We start from the raw sequence: 17,119 nt of genomic DNA on the forward strand, positions 1-17,119 counted from the left end.
AGAAAGCTCTCTTTTATTAACACTGCACATAGGGCAATGGTTAAAAAACTCGGTTTGCAGAATTATAAACTGGATAACAATATTCTGTCCTCTATTATATAAGTTTTGATTATTTTTTTTCTCATAAAAAATAAAGAAGACCTACAATCGCCCATAATATTTATTGTTGGATGGGCTTAAATTTTGGTGCACAGATAGATTTTAATGTCCACATAGGAAGTTTCAGCCCAAATTCAATGTTAATTTTAAACATCCATGACTACCCAAGAGGTGCGCTAAGAGGACAAAGGCCACAAAGAGTTTGCATCCTTGGTATTTGATTGAATTTAGGTTTGGCATTTGAAATGGGTCACTCGACACCATGCCTAGTTGTCCAACCATCAAATTGGCATGTCATCCTGCTGCATAGCACCACTAGGTGTATTTGAGGAAGGAGATACTCCCTAGAGGTACCAGTATAGCCATGAAGGTTGGACATTGCAGAATCTTGGAAGATTAATACTAAAACTTGCACTATTGAGCTACTTGGTGATCTTCAGATTCATATCTACTACTGATATTGAGCTTGTGGAACCCAGTAGTTATGTGCGAGGTGCTTCATGTCAAGAAGGCTACATCCCAGTACAGAAACCTGTTTGTACATTTTCCCATCAACTGGCTTCCTAAACTAACAATAGAGAGTACTTGGGTGACTGAAGAGGAGTTAAAATAAGTGAACAAATTGTAAGCCACTGTATGGTTGGTATCTGCAAGCAATCAAACAAAATGGTTTCATTGGCTATTGAGTTCACACATGTATAATATCTAAAGAGAGCTGGATTCATTACCTCATTTTGTTTCCTGCCGAAGCCGCCTTTTTCTCTATTCTTGTTTACATTCCTATTGTTATTGTTACCTACTGTTATGTGAAGCTCTGTATGTTGAAGCATTGGCTATGTTCATAATTAAGATACAATGTCTAGCATTAGAGGACACTTCAAACTTAATTTCTTCCAAGATTGTGTCTTTTCCACTGTTGAGCAAGCCATAAAGACTTCAAAAAAATCCATTGCTCGAAAAATGTTTCCTTATCTCAAAAGGATCTAATTTCATTAAATTGAAACATGAAAACTACAACGCAAAATATGGACCAATTTTGTTCCGGCAGACATGGCACATGCAATGACCTCCTTCAAGAAGGTATTGGGGACCAATCCCCGGTGTTGCTTGTGACCTTAATAAAGCACCAGGAAGATTATCCACCAAGGCCCCTCAATCCATGTTGCGAGGTCTGCTAAGTGCTAGAGGCTGCCATGACTAATCCCCAAAATATTAAAAATAAGTGTATCAATCCTGTCCATTGCCTGGGGCAGGAACCCTATCCAATACCTTAAGAATGAACGCATAAGTGAAGGCATCTTCCCGGAGCTTCTCAAATCTAGGCAGAACAAAGATAAATGTATTAAAACAGTGAATACAGGAAAACAAAAGTAAGAATTTTTATATCCAGGTGGAAGACAATACTATAGTCTTTTTGTACAACTGTGCCTACGCCAGGATTGCATCACAATTCAGTGTAAGAAACCGAACTTTGCTGAAAATTTTTAATATTTAAGGTAGCTGACCTTCATGAGTTTGGGACATATAAAAGTGAAGGACAAAATAAAAAATAAAAAGGATTAAACGAGCATACATTATAATTGTTCTAGGGAATTTTTTATTTTTGGGGTGGGGGTGGGGTGGGGGTGGGGGTGGGGTGGGGGGAGAATGTCACATTATTGTGCATTTCGGTTACCATTCTTTTATTAAAGACGACCTCCGGGCATGAATAATGATACTCTATCTTCTTCACAATCTATTATTGTAATATTGGTATAGGGTAGATTTGTCCTTGGGGGCATTACTATACTTGTACTCATTTCTCATTCCATTTTAAAAAAAGATGGCTGGTGTCAAACACCTGACACAAGTCAAAATTCCCCAAATCACAATATGATATCAGAGCAGAGATCCATCTTGGGATCCCTTCCCTAGTGCCTCTCTCTCTTTCTTGGCTGCTTTTTTTGGTGCTGTGAGTCCTCCTTCACCCACAATGGTGATTTTCCCACCGAAGGTTTTTTTTTTTTTTCTTTTAATTGTTCTCTGTCTTAAGAAGATCTAATGTGCGATTTCAGATCTAGTAATTTTATATTGGTTTTTGCTGCAAACTGAAGTAGAGCATGCGGTCATGCTTTTTTCCTGAGATTGGTTCGTGGGTTATTTGAGATCAGCAGTCATGTCGGGTGTTACCATTACATCAATTGTTTCGGATGGAGTGAGTCGTGGAACACATAGTGACTTCCCTAGTTCCCTTTGCTCCATATTTGCTCCATCAAATCAGATGGGAGCAATTATTTGATGTGTTCAAGATCCTACTTCCTGTCAATCAATTCTCATGGTTTCCCCAAATATCTCACAGGCGAATCTGAGCAGCCTACAACTGCTGGTCCATCACAAAAAACATGGAGTTCCCACAACTCCCTTGTTATGTCTTTTTTTCTGAATTCAATGAACCCTAATATTGCAAGGGGTTATCTTTTGCTGGATACAGCTGCCAAGATATGGAAGGCTGCCAAGGATACCTATTCCTACGTGGAGATGACACTTTCTCGGTATTATTCTGAGATGCAAGGTATGTGGCAAGAGCTGGATTTTATGAGGATTTTCAGGCCCTTTGTTCCACTGATGCTACAAACTTTAAGAAGCATGAAGATAAGCTCCGAGTGTATGACTTCTTGGCTGGTCTAAATGTCAAGTTCAATCAGATTCGGGCACATGTTCTTACTTGTGACCCCTTTCCATCATCGGAGTAAGCCTATTCTATGGTTCAGTCTGAAGATCGCTGTTGTACTGCCATGCTACAACCTATATCACAAGAATGATAACATACTCTGGTACAGAATCTGAGTCTGGTTCTGGATCTCAGTCCAGTGGTGGTTCTACATGTTCGGGTGATTGTTCTACTATAGGGAAGGAACCTGTGATGTGCAAATATTGTAGCTAGGAGTGCCATACTGAAGAATATTGCCGCAAACTCCATTGGCAGCCTACCAATTCTCATGGATGTTGTTGAGGTCAATCAAATTAGTCCTAGGCGTACCATATAGAGGCTTTTGACACTGCCCCACTGGTGCTTCTTTATCACCCGATGAGCTTCTTGATTTTGCATTGTCTGACGACCAAGTTAGAGCCCTCGTCATCTATTGCCTCTAAGCCGGTTACATCTGAGTCTGATTGTGCCAACTTAAGTGTTTCTTTTGCTGGTCATTGTGCCTCTGTTGTATCCGTTCCTTGGATTACTGACTCCAATGCAAATGACCATATGATTGGGTCTTCGAGTCAATTTTTCCAATACTCTCCATCTTCAGGTAAAGACAAAGTTTGGATGGCTGATGGTTCCCTATCCTCTTGTCTCAGGAAGGGAGCTATTCAGTGTTCTTACTTGTTATCTTTATCATCGCTATAACATGTACCCAACTTTTCTATTAACCTTTTATCTATTAGTAGTAGCAGTAATAAGGATTTAAATTGCAAAGTCACCTTCTTTCCTTCACATTGTGTCTTTCAAGACTTGGTGACAGGGGCAACGATTTGCAGTGGTAAAGTGTGTGGTAGTCCCTACTTGCCTGACAGTGTTTCATCCTTCCCTCTTCCTACTTAGGCTCATCACATATATGCTTCCCTCCTCCTAGTGATAATCACCGTTCTTTTGATATACCTATTGTTTTTCGTAATGGAAATAGGACTTGCACACAACACCCTATTTCTCATGCCGTGTTATACAATTCTCTTTCACCTTCCAATCGGGTGTTTGTGTCTTCTTTGTCTTCTGTTTCAATTCCTTAGAACTGGTGTTTGTGTCGTCTTTATTTTCTGTTTCAGTCCCTCAGAACTGGTGTTTGTGTCTTCTTTACCTTTAGTTTCTATTCCTCAAAACTAGAAAGAGTCTTTTGCAGATCCACGATGGAAGGATCCTATGATTGATGAAATGAGGGCACTTGGGAAGAATGACACATGGAATCCGGTATCTCTTCTACCCCGTAAGAAACTTATGGGTTGCAAGTGGGTGTTCACTGTCAAACAGACGATTGATGGAAAAATGGATACATACAAAGCCAAAATGGTTGCCAAAGGATTCACTTAGACTTATTGCGTTGATTACCAAGAGACTTTTGCCCTAGTTGCCAAGATGAATACCATTAGAGTTATTATTTCTTGTGCAGTCAACTGAGAAAGGTTGCAACAACTGGATCTCAAGAATCCGTTCCTTCATGATGAGCATTGAGGAGGAAGTTTACATGAATCTCCCTCCTGGTTTTTCTCGCAGGGAGACTCAAGAGGTACAACAAGGCTGAAGCAATCTCCAAGAGCCTGATTTGGTCATTTCACAAGGCAATGGTGTCAGTAAAGTATAAAAAAGTAATGTAGATCACACTTTGTTTATCAAGAATTTTGGTGATCACATTACTGTCCGACATTGTTGTCACTAGGAGTGATCCTACTAAAATAGCTAGACTGAAGGCCTACTTAGGCAAGGAGTTTGAGATTAAAGATCTAGGGAAGTTAGGCTCGATCTACTAGAGGTATTATATCAGTCGCCGTATCGGTCGGGTCATTTAAGAGACATATCATAGTGTATCATATCGAACTAGAGATACACAAGATCCGTTAAACATATGCACATAGATAGACAAGATACACATGGAAATACACTTTGGCATAAAAAAATATTATAATAAGAAATATATAACATGTATTACGCATAAATACTAAAATGGAGAACCTCGTATTCAGAGACAAATGCATTCAATTGAAATTGTTACAAGAGATGAGGTTTCTTACATGTAATATTAGTATATTTTTGACTTTCTGAACATTTTTAAAATCTATACAAATTGATGCAATTTTTTAGTTTCTTTTACCTAAATCAACTAAAACATAGAAAAAACAGAAGTAAAATAAATCTTTGCAGAAAAAAAAAATTTGAGTTTTTCCTACTTAATTGTCTTGCGCTATGTTTAGCTTCAATGGATATTTTTATGCTTCAATCATTTAAACATCAGTTTGATTTTATATTTTAAATCATTTTCTATGAATGATTCAAAGATCAAGTCCAAGAAATGAAAGGGAGATCGATTGTGCAATCGCGCTTCAAATTTTGAAAACTTAAGTATTGCCAATGAGAAGAATAGGCTATATTTCAAAAATGAAATGGGTTTTGTAGATATATATCTTAAGTATTGGTATGTATCGATGAGCATCGGTGAGTATCGATTATATATCAGATATGTATCGATACGCAAGGATACACTTCATTTTTGTTAAAAAAGTGTGTTGTATCGGTATCTACCAGTACAATACGTATCACCCAATAAGATACGATATGGACTGATACTTTTAACCATGCTCTCAACGAAAGAATACTCTAGATCTTTTAGAAACCGAGATGTTAAGGTGCAAGCTTGCAAACAACCCTCTTAAGACTAATGCTCATCTCAAGAGTAAGGATGGTGAACTTGTTGATGAAGGTAGATATCAATGGTTAGTTGGGAAACTCATTTACCTATCCCATACTCTGCCAAACATAGCCTATGTTGTAAGTTTGGCGAGCCAGTATATTCTTCTCACATGGGGTGGTATTTTGTATTCTATGGTACTCAAAGTCAGCTCCAGGGAAAGGTGTTCTTTTCTGCCTCAGGATCACATGGGTGTGGAGGCATTTACGGATGTGGATTGGGCTAGATCACCGGATGATCGAAGGTCCACCTCATGTTATTGTACCTTTGTCGGTGGCAATATCATTACCTAGCGAAGCAAGAAACAGGCTATGTTTGCAAGGTCTAGTGTTATGGCTTCAAAGTCATCTCTAAGATTTGGGTATATCTGTTTAAGTGTTGATGATGTTGTCTTGTGATAATAAATCAGCTATTAGTATTGCTCATAATCCAGTATAGAATAATCACACGAAACATGTGGAAATTGATCGTCTTAAAGCAATGTCTTATTTGTATTCCTTTTGTTAAGCCTGGTGATCAGTTAGATGATGCCTTTTAAAAAGGTCTTAGTAGAAAGGTTTTTCATCCAATTTTGTGCAAGTTGGGCATGTGAGATATCTATGCACCAACTTAAGGGGAAGTATTGTAATATGGGTGTAAAGGTAGATTTGTCCTTGGGGGCATTATTGTACTTGTACTCATTCTCATTCTACTATAAATAAAGATGGCGAGTGTCAGTTTGACATAAGTCAAAGTTCCCCAAATCACATCTATTAATTAAGGTTTTGCACATGAAAAAGGGGGGGGTCAAAAGAGGATACATGAAAATAAATAATTTTAGGGGGAGAAAGAACACTCCCGCTGGCCATTGCGCCAATGCCTTGGCCACTGGGAATGCATGCATAGGCATCCAACCAAAGGGGCATGGGTGTCTTTCCAAGGTGTCTTGTGTCCGGCCATAGAGGGCACAACCGGGGTAGCTTTCTTTTCCACATAATGTTTACAGGGGGGATATTAACGTTTCACTGAGGTAGGTAAACTTTGTATAGTTAACTAGTTGCCCTATGGCAAAACACGGTGGAAATGAGCGAGTCCATGTCATTGGTAAATTTTCTGCCCACAAGTATGTAATGTGGGACAAATCATCGTTCAAAGTTATGAAAACTATAAGAAGGCCCCTAAAAAAGGGGCGAGTGCTGAGCCCGCCTATGCGGAGTCCTAGGATGGGCAAGTTTGGAGTCGGTCCTAATCATTGACATTTTTGTGCAAAGTGTCCAACCTCAAGACTTGAACCCAGGTAATTTCCCTGGCAGCACGAAAAAATTTCCATTCCTCTAACCAATGGCCCTTTGAAACTACAAGAATACTATAAACCTCTAAAATGTAATAACTAATACTAGATGTTAGTGGCATGTTTGTAATTTTCTAGATCTTCAGAAACACTTTTAACCAACATACCATGCTCATTTTCTGTTGAAATTTGACCAATGAAATGGGTGAAGAGCCATTTATAATATGAACCCACCTAAATGTCGATCAATTGTTTGCCAAGTGGTAAGTTTGTAAAGTTCACCAACCTGTGTGAACATTATCAGACCCGTAAATGGAGAACATTGTAACTAAAATGTTGTTTTCCCCACAAAATCCAAGTGATGCATACCACGTTCACCCATCATAATGAGCTGAGAGCCTTTAGCCTCATTTTCAGGTAAGCATCCCACATATCCTGCACTAAGCCTTCCTAACTACTCCGGATTAGCTACACAAATCCTGTCCCAACTATTCCACTCTATCTAAGGCCACATTCTCACGTTATTTCACCTTCTCAACAAAGTTCAATCACTGCTTTCTTTAAGAAACAATTTTCTCCTTACCACAGCATAACATTTTAAATCTGATTATGGTGCTGGTCCTTAAAATAGCTTTTAAATTCGCAACAGTAAAACATCTAAAATTTGTTGGAAGAATGAAAAATGCTTCAAATTGAATTGTTACCTCCCTGATTTTGAGAAGTGCCCAGCACCAAGTTCACATTTAAATAACAGTATATTATCATCAGTTTTCATTTCCCTCAGCTTTGCCACGAATTTTGCAGGTTCAGAATACATAACACGGGGATCTGTTGAGGCACGTAAGAGTTCAGACGAAATACTAAAATAGGGATCGTATTAAATTCAATGAAAAGAAAAATATTGAGCAAGAAATATTCAGTATAGTTTGCTTTTAAGAGGTAGAAGTATGGTTCAAAGCTCAGACATCCATCTATTTTTTTGGATGAATAAATAAATTCATTACCAAGGAGAGAAGAATACTAAGGTTTGTGTACAAATTCTTACCTTCATCAAAGATGAAGGAAACATACATCCATATATTTGAATGAGTCAATATATGAAAGAAAAGGTAATATGTGCATAATAGAAAAGGGAATCCCTTGGCACTGATAATACCAGATCTATGTGCCATGCATCACTTTAAAGCAACAGAAGTTCACAACTTATGGCTAAACAGATCCCACCATAATATTGCACTTGAGAAAAGCCATCTTATTTGGGGTCGAATTTCTCTCAATAAGCACACCTATATAAATAGCTGGACGAGCACCTATTTTATGCCACACCCACATGGCAGATGAGAGTGAAATTTTGTGGACAGATAGACCCTAAGGTCCCCTGCTTGTCAAAAGGAGTTAGCCATGTGGAAAATTAAAGTACTGACAATCAATGGCTATCGAAAGTGTGTACATGAATGCTTCGGACAACCGAAGGATGCATGAACATACACAGGAGGGTAAAATGATTGCTTTTGGGGATGGAACTTTATATGTGGCCAATCAAGGCCATTCCCTCCATATTTAACAATGAAAATGGCTGAAACACCATTCCACGTGGCACAATTACGTATGCCCATCCTGATGTAGCTGATCCCATGACTGGGTTGCACTATCGAAGAAGGAAGAAGGGGACTGCTGGTTCCATCAAACCAGACCAGCCAGCTCCATTGTTGGCCCATCGAGCCAGCCCAAAATCAACTTCTTGAGCTTGCCGATTGTGTTTCTAGAAGGGGTATTTGCTTCCATCAATTTCTGCACAGCTGGAGGATTTTGTTTCCTTGTGTTTGAGCCTTTTAGAAGATTTAAAAGTTTCTACTTTATTGTTCCTTAGCTAGCAAACTTTGTAATTAGGAAGTTCCTATTTCCTTAGAAGTTCATATTCCTAAAGCTTTCATTTTTTATTGTTCATTCCTTTTAGTTTGGTTTCCCACTTCAGTTAGGAGCTCAAAGTTGAGACTTTTGATATTTGTAACAACTTGGGCCAAAGCTATATAAGGCATGTAAGGTTTACTCAATTCATGAACCAAAGTTTGCTACTGCTAGCCTCTAAAAACTAAGGGAGTTTAATGCAGGAGTAGATTACAAGTAACTAATTCCGCAATTTATAACCCCAAACAATGCAAATAGGAGCAAGAAACAAAGAAATAATATCATCAAATAAACCCCCAAGGATACAATACCCATATAGAAGCAAAACCAGCCCAAAACCCAACCTGATAGGAGAGAGAAAGACCTTCTATAGAGTTGGAGAGAGAAAGGTGCGGCCAAGTCTGTGGAAGTCCGATTGAGCTACACTTTTGCGTGTAGATAGTCCCTAGGGAGGGTACAAAAAACCCCAACTATGAAGGGCTTCTGACGGCTGGTTATGGTGTTATGCGCTTTCTTGATTTTCAGACCTAGGAGAGAGAATGTGAAGAATTCTGCAAGAACAACAACTTGTCTTCTTCAGATAACCTTCAAGAGAGGATCGATTGATCTTCTTAGAGTATAGAACTAATCTTCCAAAGGATCTACAGTTCAGATCTCAAACTTGGGCAGCAATGAGGGTCGATTGGCTTCAAGAATAAAAACCCTTTGGCTGGCTGATTCTGATTTTGTATGCTTTAACAGGTCTGAACTTCTAATAACAATAAACAGAAAATAAAAATAGAAAAAGAAGAATCGATGGAGAGTTGAGAAGGGTGAAAGAGAATAAAAGAATGGGTATCTCACCCCTCAGGTTTTGGGTATCACACCCCTCAAAGGTTTTGGGTATCACACCTCTCAATAACAGTTTTTTAGCTAAAGAGTAATCACTCAATAATTTATTCATTCCAATCTGAAATTATAAGTACAAAGGCTCCTTTATTTATAGAGAGCAGAATAGCAATCAAACTACTACTAGGAGCTAGTTTCCCAATAGAACTAGACACTCCTACTACAACTAGGAATTCAAAATAGGACTAGGACTTGACTTTATGACTCCAACATGGAGTAGGATTAACTAACTGATAGTCCATATAAGACTTTACAACCGACCAATGGCCTAATGGGCATTTATTGAATTAAATAGCAATTAACTAAACTAGTGAATTAAATCCCGTTTTTCTACCTTCTATCCATATTTTAGGTTCATTAAAGTGACCCATCTCAAAGAAAACCCATGGGATCAAAAGCCCAATACATATATAACACAACCCAAGGCTTATTTGCAATAAAATAAGCCCAAGTGACTCATCTACATCAGAGTTTTTGTGCAACAGCTGAAATAGTTGTGGCTGAGATACCCAAGGCTGAGAAAGCCTGGCCCCTACCCACATCTATCCCATTGTTTCTCTATTTTCTACTTCTCATCATCTTCTATTTATTTACTGTTATTGAGAGACTGAATGAACTAAGCATCAGCAACACTTGAAGATCAGAATACACCCCTGCTGTCCAGATCGAGTCCTACTTGTGAGGAAATTTTGACCTGTAGTTTTTCTAAGTCTGAAGCCAGTCTTTAGGGATTGTTGGAGACCTAGGAGTGAGACCCAATCCAGTTTGGCCCCTACCTTGGGCTGGTTTGAGAGATACAGCTACAGAAAATCTCCCAAATTTGACCTAAATCAGCCCTAATTTCTAGTAACATCCTCATCTCTCCAACCTGTGTTCCACTTCAGTAGCTGTTTGGAGGTTTTGTCAAGCATCATAAGAAGACCACTCGACTAGATTATTGGGCTCAACTGAGCCTTGATTTGAGTTATTAGTTGAAAATTCGAAAGTATTTTGACCTAATTCTGAATCTGTTCTCAGATCTGTCAGTTCTTTTGAATCTAATTTGTTCCGAGTTGTTGGAGGTTGTGTTCTATCTACTGGGACTGATTACTTCTGTAGTTAGTCTGACATTACATCCACCCATTTTTTGTTATTCACGTGGAGAGAAACTTCGGGCAACTTTCTCGAACCCAATTTAAATGTTTCCTAGTTGTTCAATTAAATGAAATCATACTTCGGCAACATCCTTTCTTGCTGGTTCTTATTAATCTCCTATGTCAGACTCACCTAACAGTGGATCCTGGTCTTCTAACTATATGACATTGGCAAGTTATAGGGCTCCAGACCTGTGAGATGGTCTGGTACCTAGATCTGAGATTTCCCCCATCTCCCCCCCCCCCCAAAAACAAAAAAAGGTGTTGTAAACGCTTTACATATTGAAAGTACAAAATACAAAAAATTTCTTACATTTTTTCACTTGAGATAAAGAATGATATTTTTTCTCAGAAAGTGGTAAATATGAGCATTACATGTTTAAAATAGGGGAATTTACAAACCATGGTCAGGAATCAGGATACAAGGGAAAACAATGTCACCTCTTCTTACTGGCACACAAATCAATCTGGTGAGAGTTTGAGGCCCATAATCAGTTATTTAGCACGAGATCTAGAATGCAAAAACTTACAGGAATAAATAGCCCTAACCACTGATGAAGAAAGCTAGTAGAAATTTAATTAGAATGGTCCAACCCTCTGTTAGTTAAAACGGGAACGGCAAAAAAACATTGTTCGGTACGGGCATGTTTTAAACGGATCAAAACGTGAACGGGACGGTCAAAAATACGGTCAAATACGGTAAAAACGGGAAAAATAAAAAACGGACGATACGTGTTTTAAACGTTTATATTTAAATAATACGGTGTCAAAAAAACGGCAATATATAGACATAAATTGGCATAATAATTCTCTAAATACCTAGATAACAATAAAAAAAAATAGCCCCGTTTTAAACGTTTCTATTTTAAAACGTTTATATTTTTCAAAATCCGTTTTTTTACTGTCAAAAAAACGGGACGGCGTTTAAAACGGCAAAAAAACTTTCAATAGCCCCGTTCCCGTTTTTTACCGAATTTCTGTGAAAAATTCGGCAAACGGCGTTTAAAACGGCAAAAAAACGGGACGCCGTTTTAAACGCGTTTTAAACGCGAATTAACTAACTAGGGTCCAACCAGATATATTATTGTATAGACAATATCCTTAGTCAGACCAATCAAGTGGTCATGAAGAAACCATCATCATCATCTTAAGCAGATTATTACACTTACCATTTAACCCAGCTGTGACAAGAATATTTGGATATTTTTGTGCCTTAATCTGCATGGAAAGAAAATTGTAGATGGGTTATTTCAAAAATATATTTTACCATACAAATTAATGCATGTGTTATTTGGTGTCATACTTGCGGTTAGTGGTTTGATGCAGATTAATCACCAAAATAGACTTGTTTTATTAGGAATAAGTATAGGGTTGGGTTGTATATGTGTTGGGCCTTCAGTCCATGTGGTTTGGAGTGTAATAGGCCACTTTTATGGGCCTAAAAGAGGAGCTTTAAAGTTACATATGGGATTATTAGTTTTGTTTCCTTTTTCATTAGTTTCTTTTTTAATTGGGTTTAATTGAAGTTATGTTTGTTTTCTTATGAGTCAAGTTATTAGTTGAGTCAAGTCATTAGTAGTTAGTTTCTAATTTCAACTAGTTTCTAATTTCAATTAGTTTCTAATTTCAGCTTTTAGTAGCTATCGTATTAAGAGAATATTTGGTTTCCTTTTTGAGGACCTTCTATTTTGTAATTCCCTCCCCCTTCAACTTTATAAATAAAGAGGAGGCTCCTAAAGCAAGAACGATTTTAATAAACAAATTAATGATTGCTGCTATTATCTTCTCCATTGAGATTTGTCTTGTGTTTGATCAAGGCTGATGAAATTGATGTTTGATCCAATTGATTCTTTGCGGTGTGAAGTCCAAAAGGTTCTCTTCTAGCTATCTCTCTCTTTTCTTCCATAGACTCAGGGTGTTCCAGATCTGATCTACCGTTACAGGTACTTAATTAATTTCTTTTATCAGTTCTATCCAGAGATAAGAGGATCGGCGAGCATAATTTTCTGGCTCTATCCAGAAAATTGCAGATTCTGTGAGCAAGTTTCAGAACCTGCCTAGACCTAATTCAACATTCCATTAGTCCCTTTATTATCTGCTTCTATTTTGATTTGTGTAACCTTAAAATCTGAGATTGATATTCTTAATCTCAGATCTGATCTCATCCTTGTTATTAGTCTGTTTTGAACTATTCTGGTATTTGGTCTAATGATGTTCTCTGAGAGTGTCCTGCAACATTGGGACTAGGTTGCTTGTCAATCATAGTTCTACATTATAGTTCCTTTTTCTGGGGGTGGGGTGGGGAAAGGAGATTTGGATCACAATTCAAGAGCTGTTAAAACTTTAGTTAGCATGAGTCGTGGTTTTGCGGGAATGCAGTTTAAGAATCTGAAGGAACAGATGGAGCTGACCAAACATTTTCATATATTCATTTGTGTTAACTTGTTAACTAGTATAGCAGATTGTACTCTTGCCTAAACCCCAACATTCGCTTAATATCCAATAGCAGCAGCAGAAGTTGGTGCTTACATTATCAACAGGAGAATAAGACTTCATATAGAAATAGTATTCCTCCTTCCTAGGATCACCCCATTCCTGCAGAAACAATAAAGAACTTAGCATAGGATGCAACCATGTAAACATCGGTTTTACATATTCATAGGTTGCATTACATATTTTCACAAAAATACCACCTAGGGAAACATCAACAATAGAACATGAATAGAAGAGAAATTGTAATAATCCAAGTATAATAGACTACAGTATTTCTAAGGTACCCTTTCAATTCTTTTGTTTGTCCAGGAATTCTAGATCCAGATTCTTTAGCTGCTAATAAGAGACTCAATTCCTAGTCTAGCTTACTAAAGAAAATGAAAAAAGGAGTAGCTACCACTGAACTGTTCCCACAAGATTTTCTTGGCAAAAGTATGCAGAATCAAATTCAGAAAATAGTAATCATACAATTCCTATACATTTTTCTTGCCAATTGACTGAAATAGAATAGATGGTATACTTGTGAAAAAGCATATCATATTGGAGTCCAGAACTCAATTCTCATAAAATAAACACATAAATTGTTGGGTCTGGATACTGCTTCCTATAACTGTATCGGTAATACAATGACTTGACTTGGATCAAAATTCTCAAGATGAAGGAAAAGAAATGACCTCCCACTCTGAAGTTGTAAGAGGGATGGTTGGATCAAGCATTGTAGTCAAAACGTCAACAAATGGAACTCCTGCCACTGCTGCCTTGAACAAATCAGGCCGCATGTTGAGAACAGCACCAATAAGCAACCCTCCTGCACTTCGTCCGTTAATGCATAACTTTTCCTTTGAGCAGTACTTGTTTTCTATCAAATATTCTGCACAGGCAATAAAGTCAGTGAAAGTGTTTTTCTTCTTCAGCAGTTTCCCGTTTTCATACCACTTCCTCCCCATTTCACCACCTCCACGAATGTGAGCTATTGCAAAAATAAAGCCCCGGTCCAACAAAGATAGCCTTGATGCCTTGAAACTGGGATCAATGCATATCTGTCATAAAAGTGGCTGACTCTATTGGATTAATTAAGTAAATAAAAGTTAAAAGAGATGAATACAAAAACAGAATACAAAGATTTGATCACACTGATTGATCTAACATTGTCTTTCCTCAAAAAACCAAATATTATTTTGAAGAGTAGATCAATGGACCAAACATAAACAAATATTTTTTAACCCCCCCCCCTTTTTTAAGTAATTAGGCAGTTATTATTGTGTTCATTTGGCGTAGCTTTGAGCTAGAGAGGTCCTCTCTTTTTTTTTCTTTCTTTCTTTTGAGAAGAATAAAAGAGCAAGGGAGAATTAAGCAGTCCGATTTTAGTTCACATATGAAGATCTTCAATCCAAGGAAACAGCTCTAATGCAGGAGCATGATCATCACCATAGAATGTGATTTTATCTTTTTATTTTGGGCCTTTGATTTGTACTTTGTAACTTGGATGTATTGTAATAATGTGGCTTGTTATATAGTACAGTTTTTTAAGTTATTTAGTCTTGTTTTAGGTGCCGTAGTGATAATAGGGGAAATATATTGTTACTATTTCCTGGGACCCATATGGATCTTATCTTCAGCCTTTGCGTGTGAATTATTATGATTTCCTTAAAGTGCTTATTTGCAGAAGTGATTATCGTTACTAGTAAAGCCCAAAACTCACAATTTTTACCTCATATGAACCATAGCCATAAAGTAGTAATGGATCAGATCCATCAAGCTTCACAAGATTCATTCGATATATAATTGATATTGGAACCTGAGTACCATCCGGAGCGGTGGCCAACTTTCTCTCAGTCACATAATTTGATGCATCAAAACCTCCTAAAACCTGCAAAAAATGGTGAACATCAGTAAGTAGCACAACATTCCCCCCCCCCCCCCAAATGAAAAACACACACACACACACCCAAAAGGAACAAACTTTTGAAGAAGTTACCCAGGAACTAAATAATGGACATCTGAAAACCAATTTCCCATTGTTGGGTTCAATAGATTCTCTAGATATAACAATATCCAGAGAAATTCAAAATTATGGCACACTAAGTCCCCTTTAAATAATTTAAAAAAAAAAAAAAAAAAGTTCCAAAATCCATCTATGACTTTCTCACGACTCTCCCTTGATTCACCAAAAATTTCAATAAATATCCCAAATCATGTAAACAGAAAGTTTATATTAAGTACACGCTAAAGAAGAAGTCATTTCCAAGTTGAGCATATTGAAGTTTCCTCATAGAATGAGACCCACATAGAGATGAGGGTGAAAAGCAACAAGGAGATGTTGAATTGGTTGACTAGAATGGTCTGACTAATTCTATGTAGGTGATCTTTTCTGCAATTATAGGTACTACCGAGTTGACGACCACTATGCATGGAACTGGACTGGGTTCAGGCCAGTGCTGACTTTGGGCCAAGCCAGTCCAAAGATTATCCCCCACGCTTGGGTCAGGTTTGGGATGGTTTAGTCAATGGTATTGTATAGTGTTTTCATGGGCCATCAGACTGAAATTTCTCTGGTCCTTAGATCCTTTGTATCATCAAACTAATCAAGCATAGTGGGATGATTGTTCTCAATTCATTCATTTTTGTATACAGAACAAAACATTATTGGTTCTACCAAAAAAAAAAACAAAACATTATTGCAGACATTTTTTTGGGTGAATAAATAAATTCATTACCAAAGGAGAAGAATATACAAAGGAGGGAGAAAAGGGTGGGGGGGGCTAAAGGAGCAAGACCTCAAAGGAGGCATAACCACTTGAAGGCCAAAAGCTCAATAAAGAGGGGGAACATCAAGAGGGGGGAAGATGGTGGGGGAGAGGCCCCAGAGGCTGCCATAAGCCTATTTCTAGCGGAGTCTCTGACTGGCGGATGGCGAAGGCATCCCAGCTTGGAGCTGGCATCAAAGTAGATGGTTTTCCAAATCTTATAAAAAGATCGGAAGTTGGAAGTCCATCTAAGGAGATTACGCTCCATCCAAATATGGGAGATCACGGCTCCAAAAGCAAGCTTCCCAATGCTGTCACAAATAGAAGGAAGGTCCTTCGAAAGTCATATCTATCAAAATCCATTCTCCAGAGAAAGGGAGAATGAGACCTTCTACCACTTGTAGTGAAGTCTGCAAAAGGAGTATGAGACCTTCGAAGTTCACCTTGGTAACTCGACAAAAAAATCACAGTTTCTAGATCCAAAGTAGTTAATGACACAAACTATGACCAAGCACAGCAACATCTATTAGGGAAGTTTTCTAGCTGATAAAGTCCGTTCATAGAAGCTTTGACTAAAAAAATTAATCCCCGAGTGATTTTTTTTTTTTTTTTGTAAGATGATGCTTTTATTAACCATATTCATTTGTTTTTGCAGATAGTATACTTATGGTGAGATGCACAGAATCATATATATTTTGTTTAAAAAAAAAAAAAAAAAAAGATTCAAGAATGAATGGAAAACAAGAGTACCCAATCCCTGCTCTGGTGTTCACTTGTTCGGTGTTCACCCTTCATTACATGCTGCAACCCCAAGTCCCTAACTCCAACCTACCACAGTGGACTAGTGCATAGGTGTCAATGCACCACCTTGGCGTATAGGAAATTTTTTAAGGTCTAGGCTACTGTCGCCTTAGTGCAAAGTGCTGGTCTAATTTGAAGCCCATAATTGAAATGGTATCGAAACAGGTTCGACAATTATTTAAGAATTACTATTTCATTTCACAAACCTCCTCCCCTTTTTCTTTTCTATTGCAATTTCTCAATTATTATATAGAACCCACTGGAGCCGTAGCGAAAGCGAGCCTTCATAGGGTAATTGTCACTACTTATGGACCTGAACCTGGGTGATCTATCCATGACTAGGAT

At 37.8% G+C, this 17,119-nt stretch overlaps 1 protein-coding gene across 1 annotated transcript in view; it reads right to left on the reverse strand.

Moving 5' to 3' along the window:
* Window positions 1-918: 918 nt before the first annotated feature.
* The window catches only part of LOC122073151 (protease 2), a 44,735-nt gene continuing 28,534 nt past the window's right edge, over window positions 919-17,119 (reverse strand). Inside the window, exons 6-11 of the mRNA XM_042637689.1 lie at window positions 14,938-15,096; window positions 13,901-14,266; window positions 13,263-13,328; window positions 11,903-11,951; window positions 7,509-7,632; window positions 919-1,417 (exon numbers count right to left, since the gene is read on the reverse strand). Coding sequence (XP_042493623.1) covers window positions 1,327-1,417; window positions 7,509-7,632; window positions 11,903-11,951; window positions 13,263-13,328; window positions 13,901-14,266; window positions 14,938-15,096 — 855 coding nt within the window. The 3' untranslated portion in view covers window positions 919-1,326. The remainder of the gene's footprint in view (window positions 1,418-7,508; window positions 7,633-11,902; window positions 11,952-13,262; window positions 13,329-13,900; window positions 14,267-14,937; window positions 15,097-17,119) is intronic.

The sequence above is a fragment of the Macadamia integrifolia genome, chromosome 1 (assembly GCF_013358625.1).
Source record: "Macadamia integrifolia cultivar HAES 741 chromosome 1, SCU_Mint_v3, whole genome shotgun sequence".
Classification (NCBI taxonomy): Eukaryota; Viridiplantae; Streptophyta; class Magnoliopsida; order Proteales; family Proteaceae; genus Macadamia; species Macadamia integrifolia.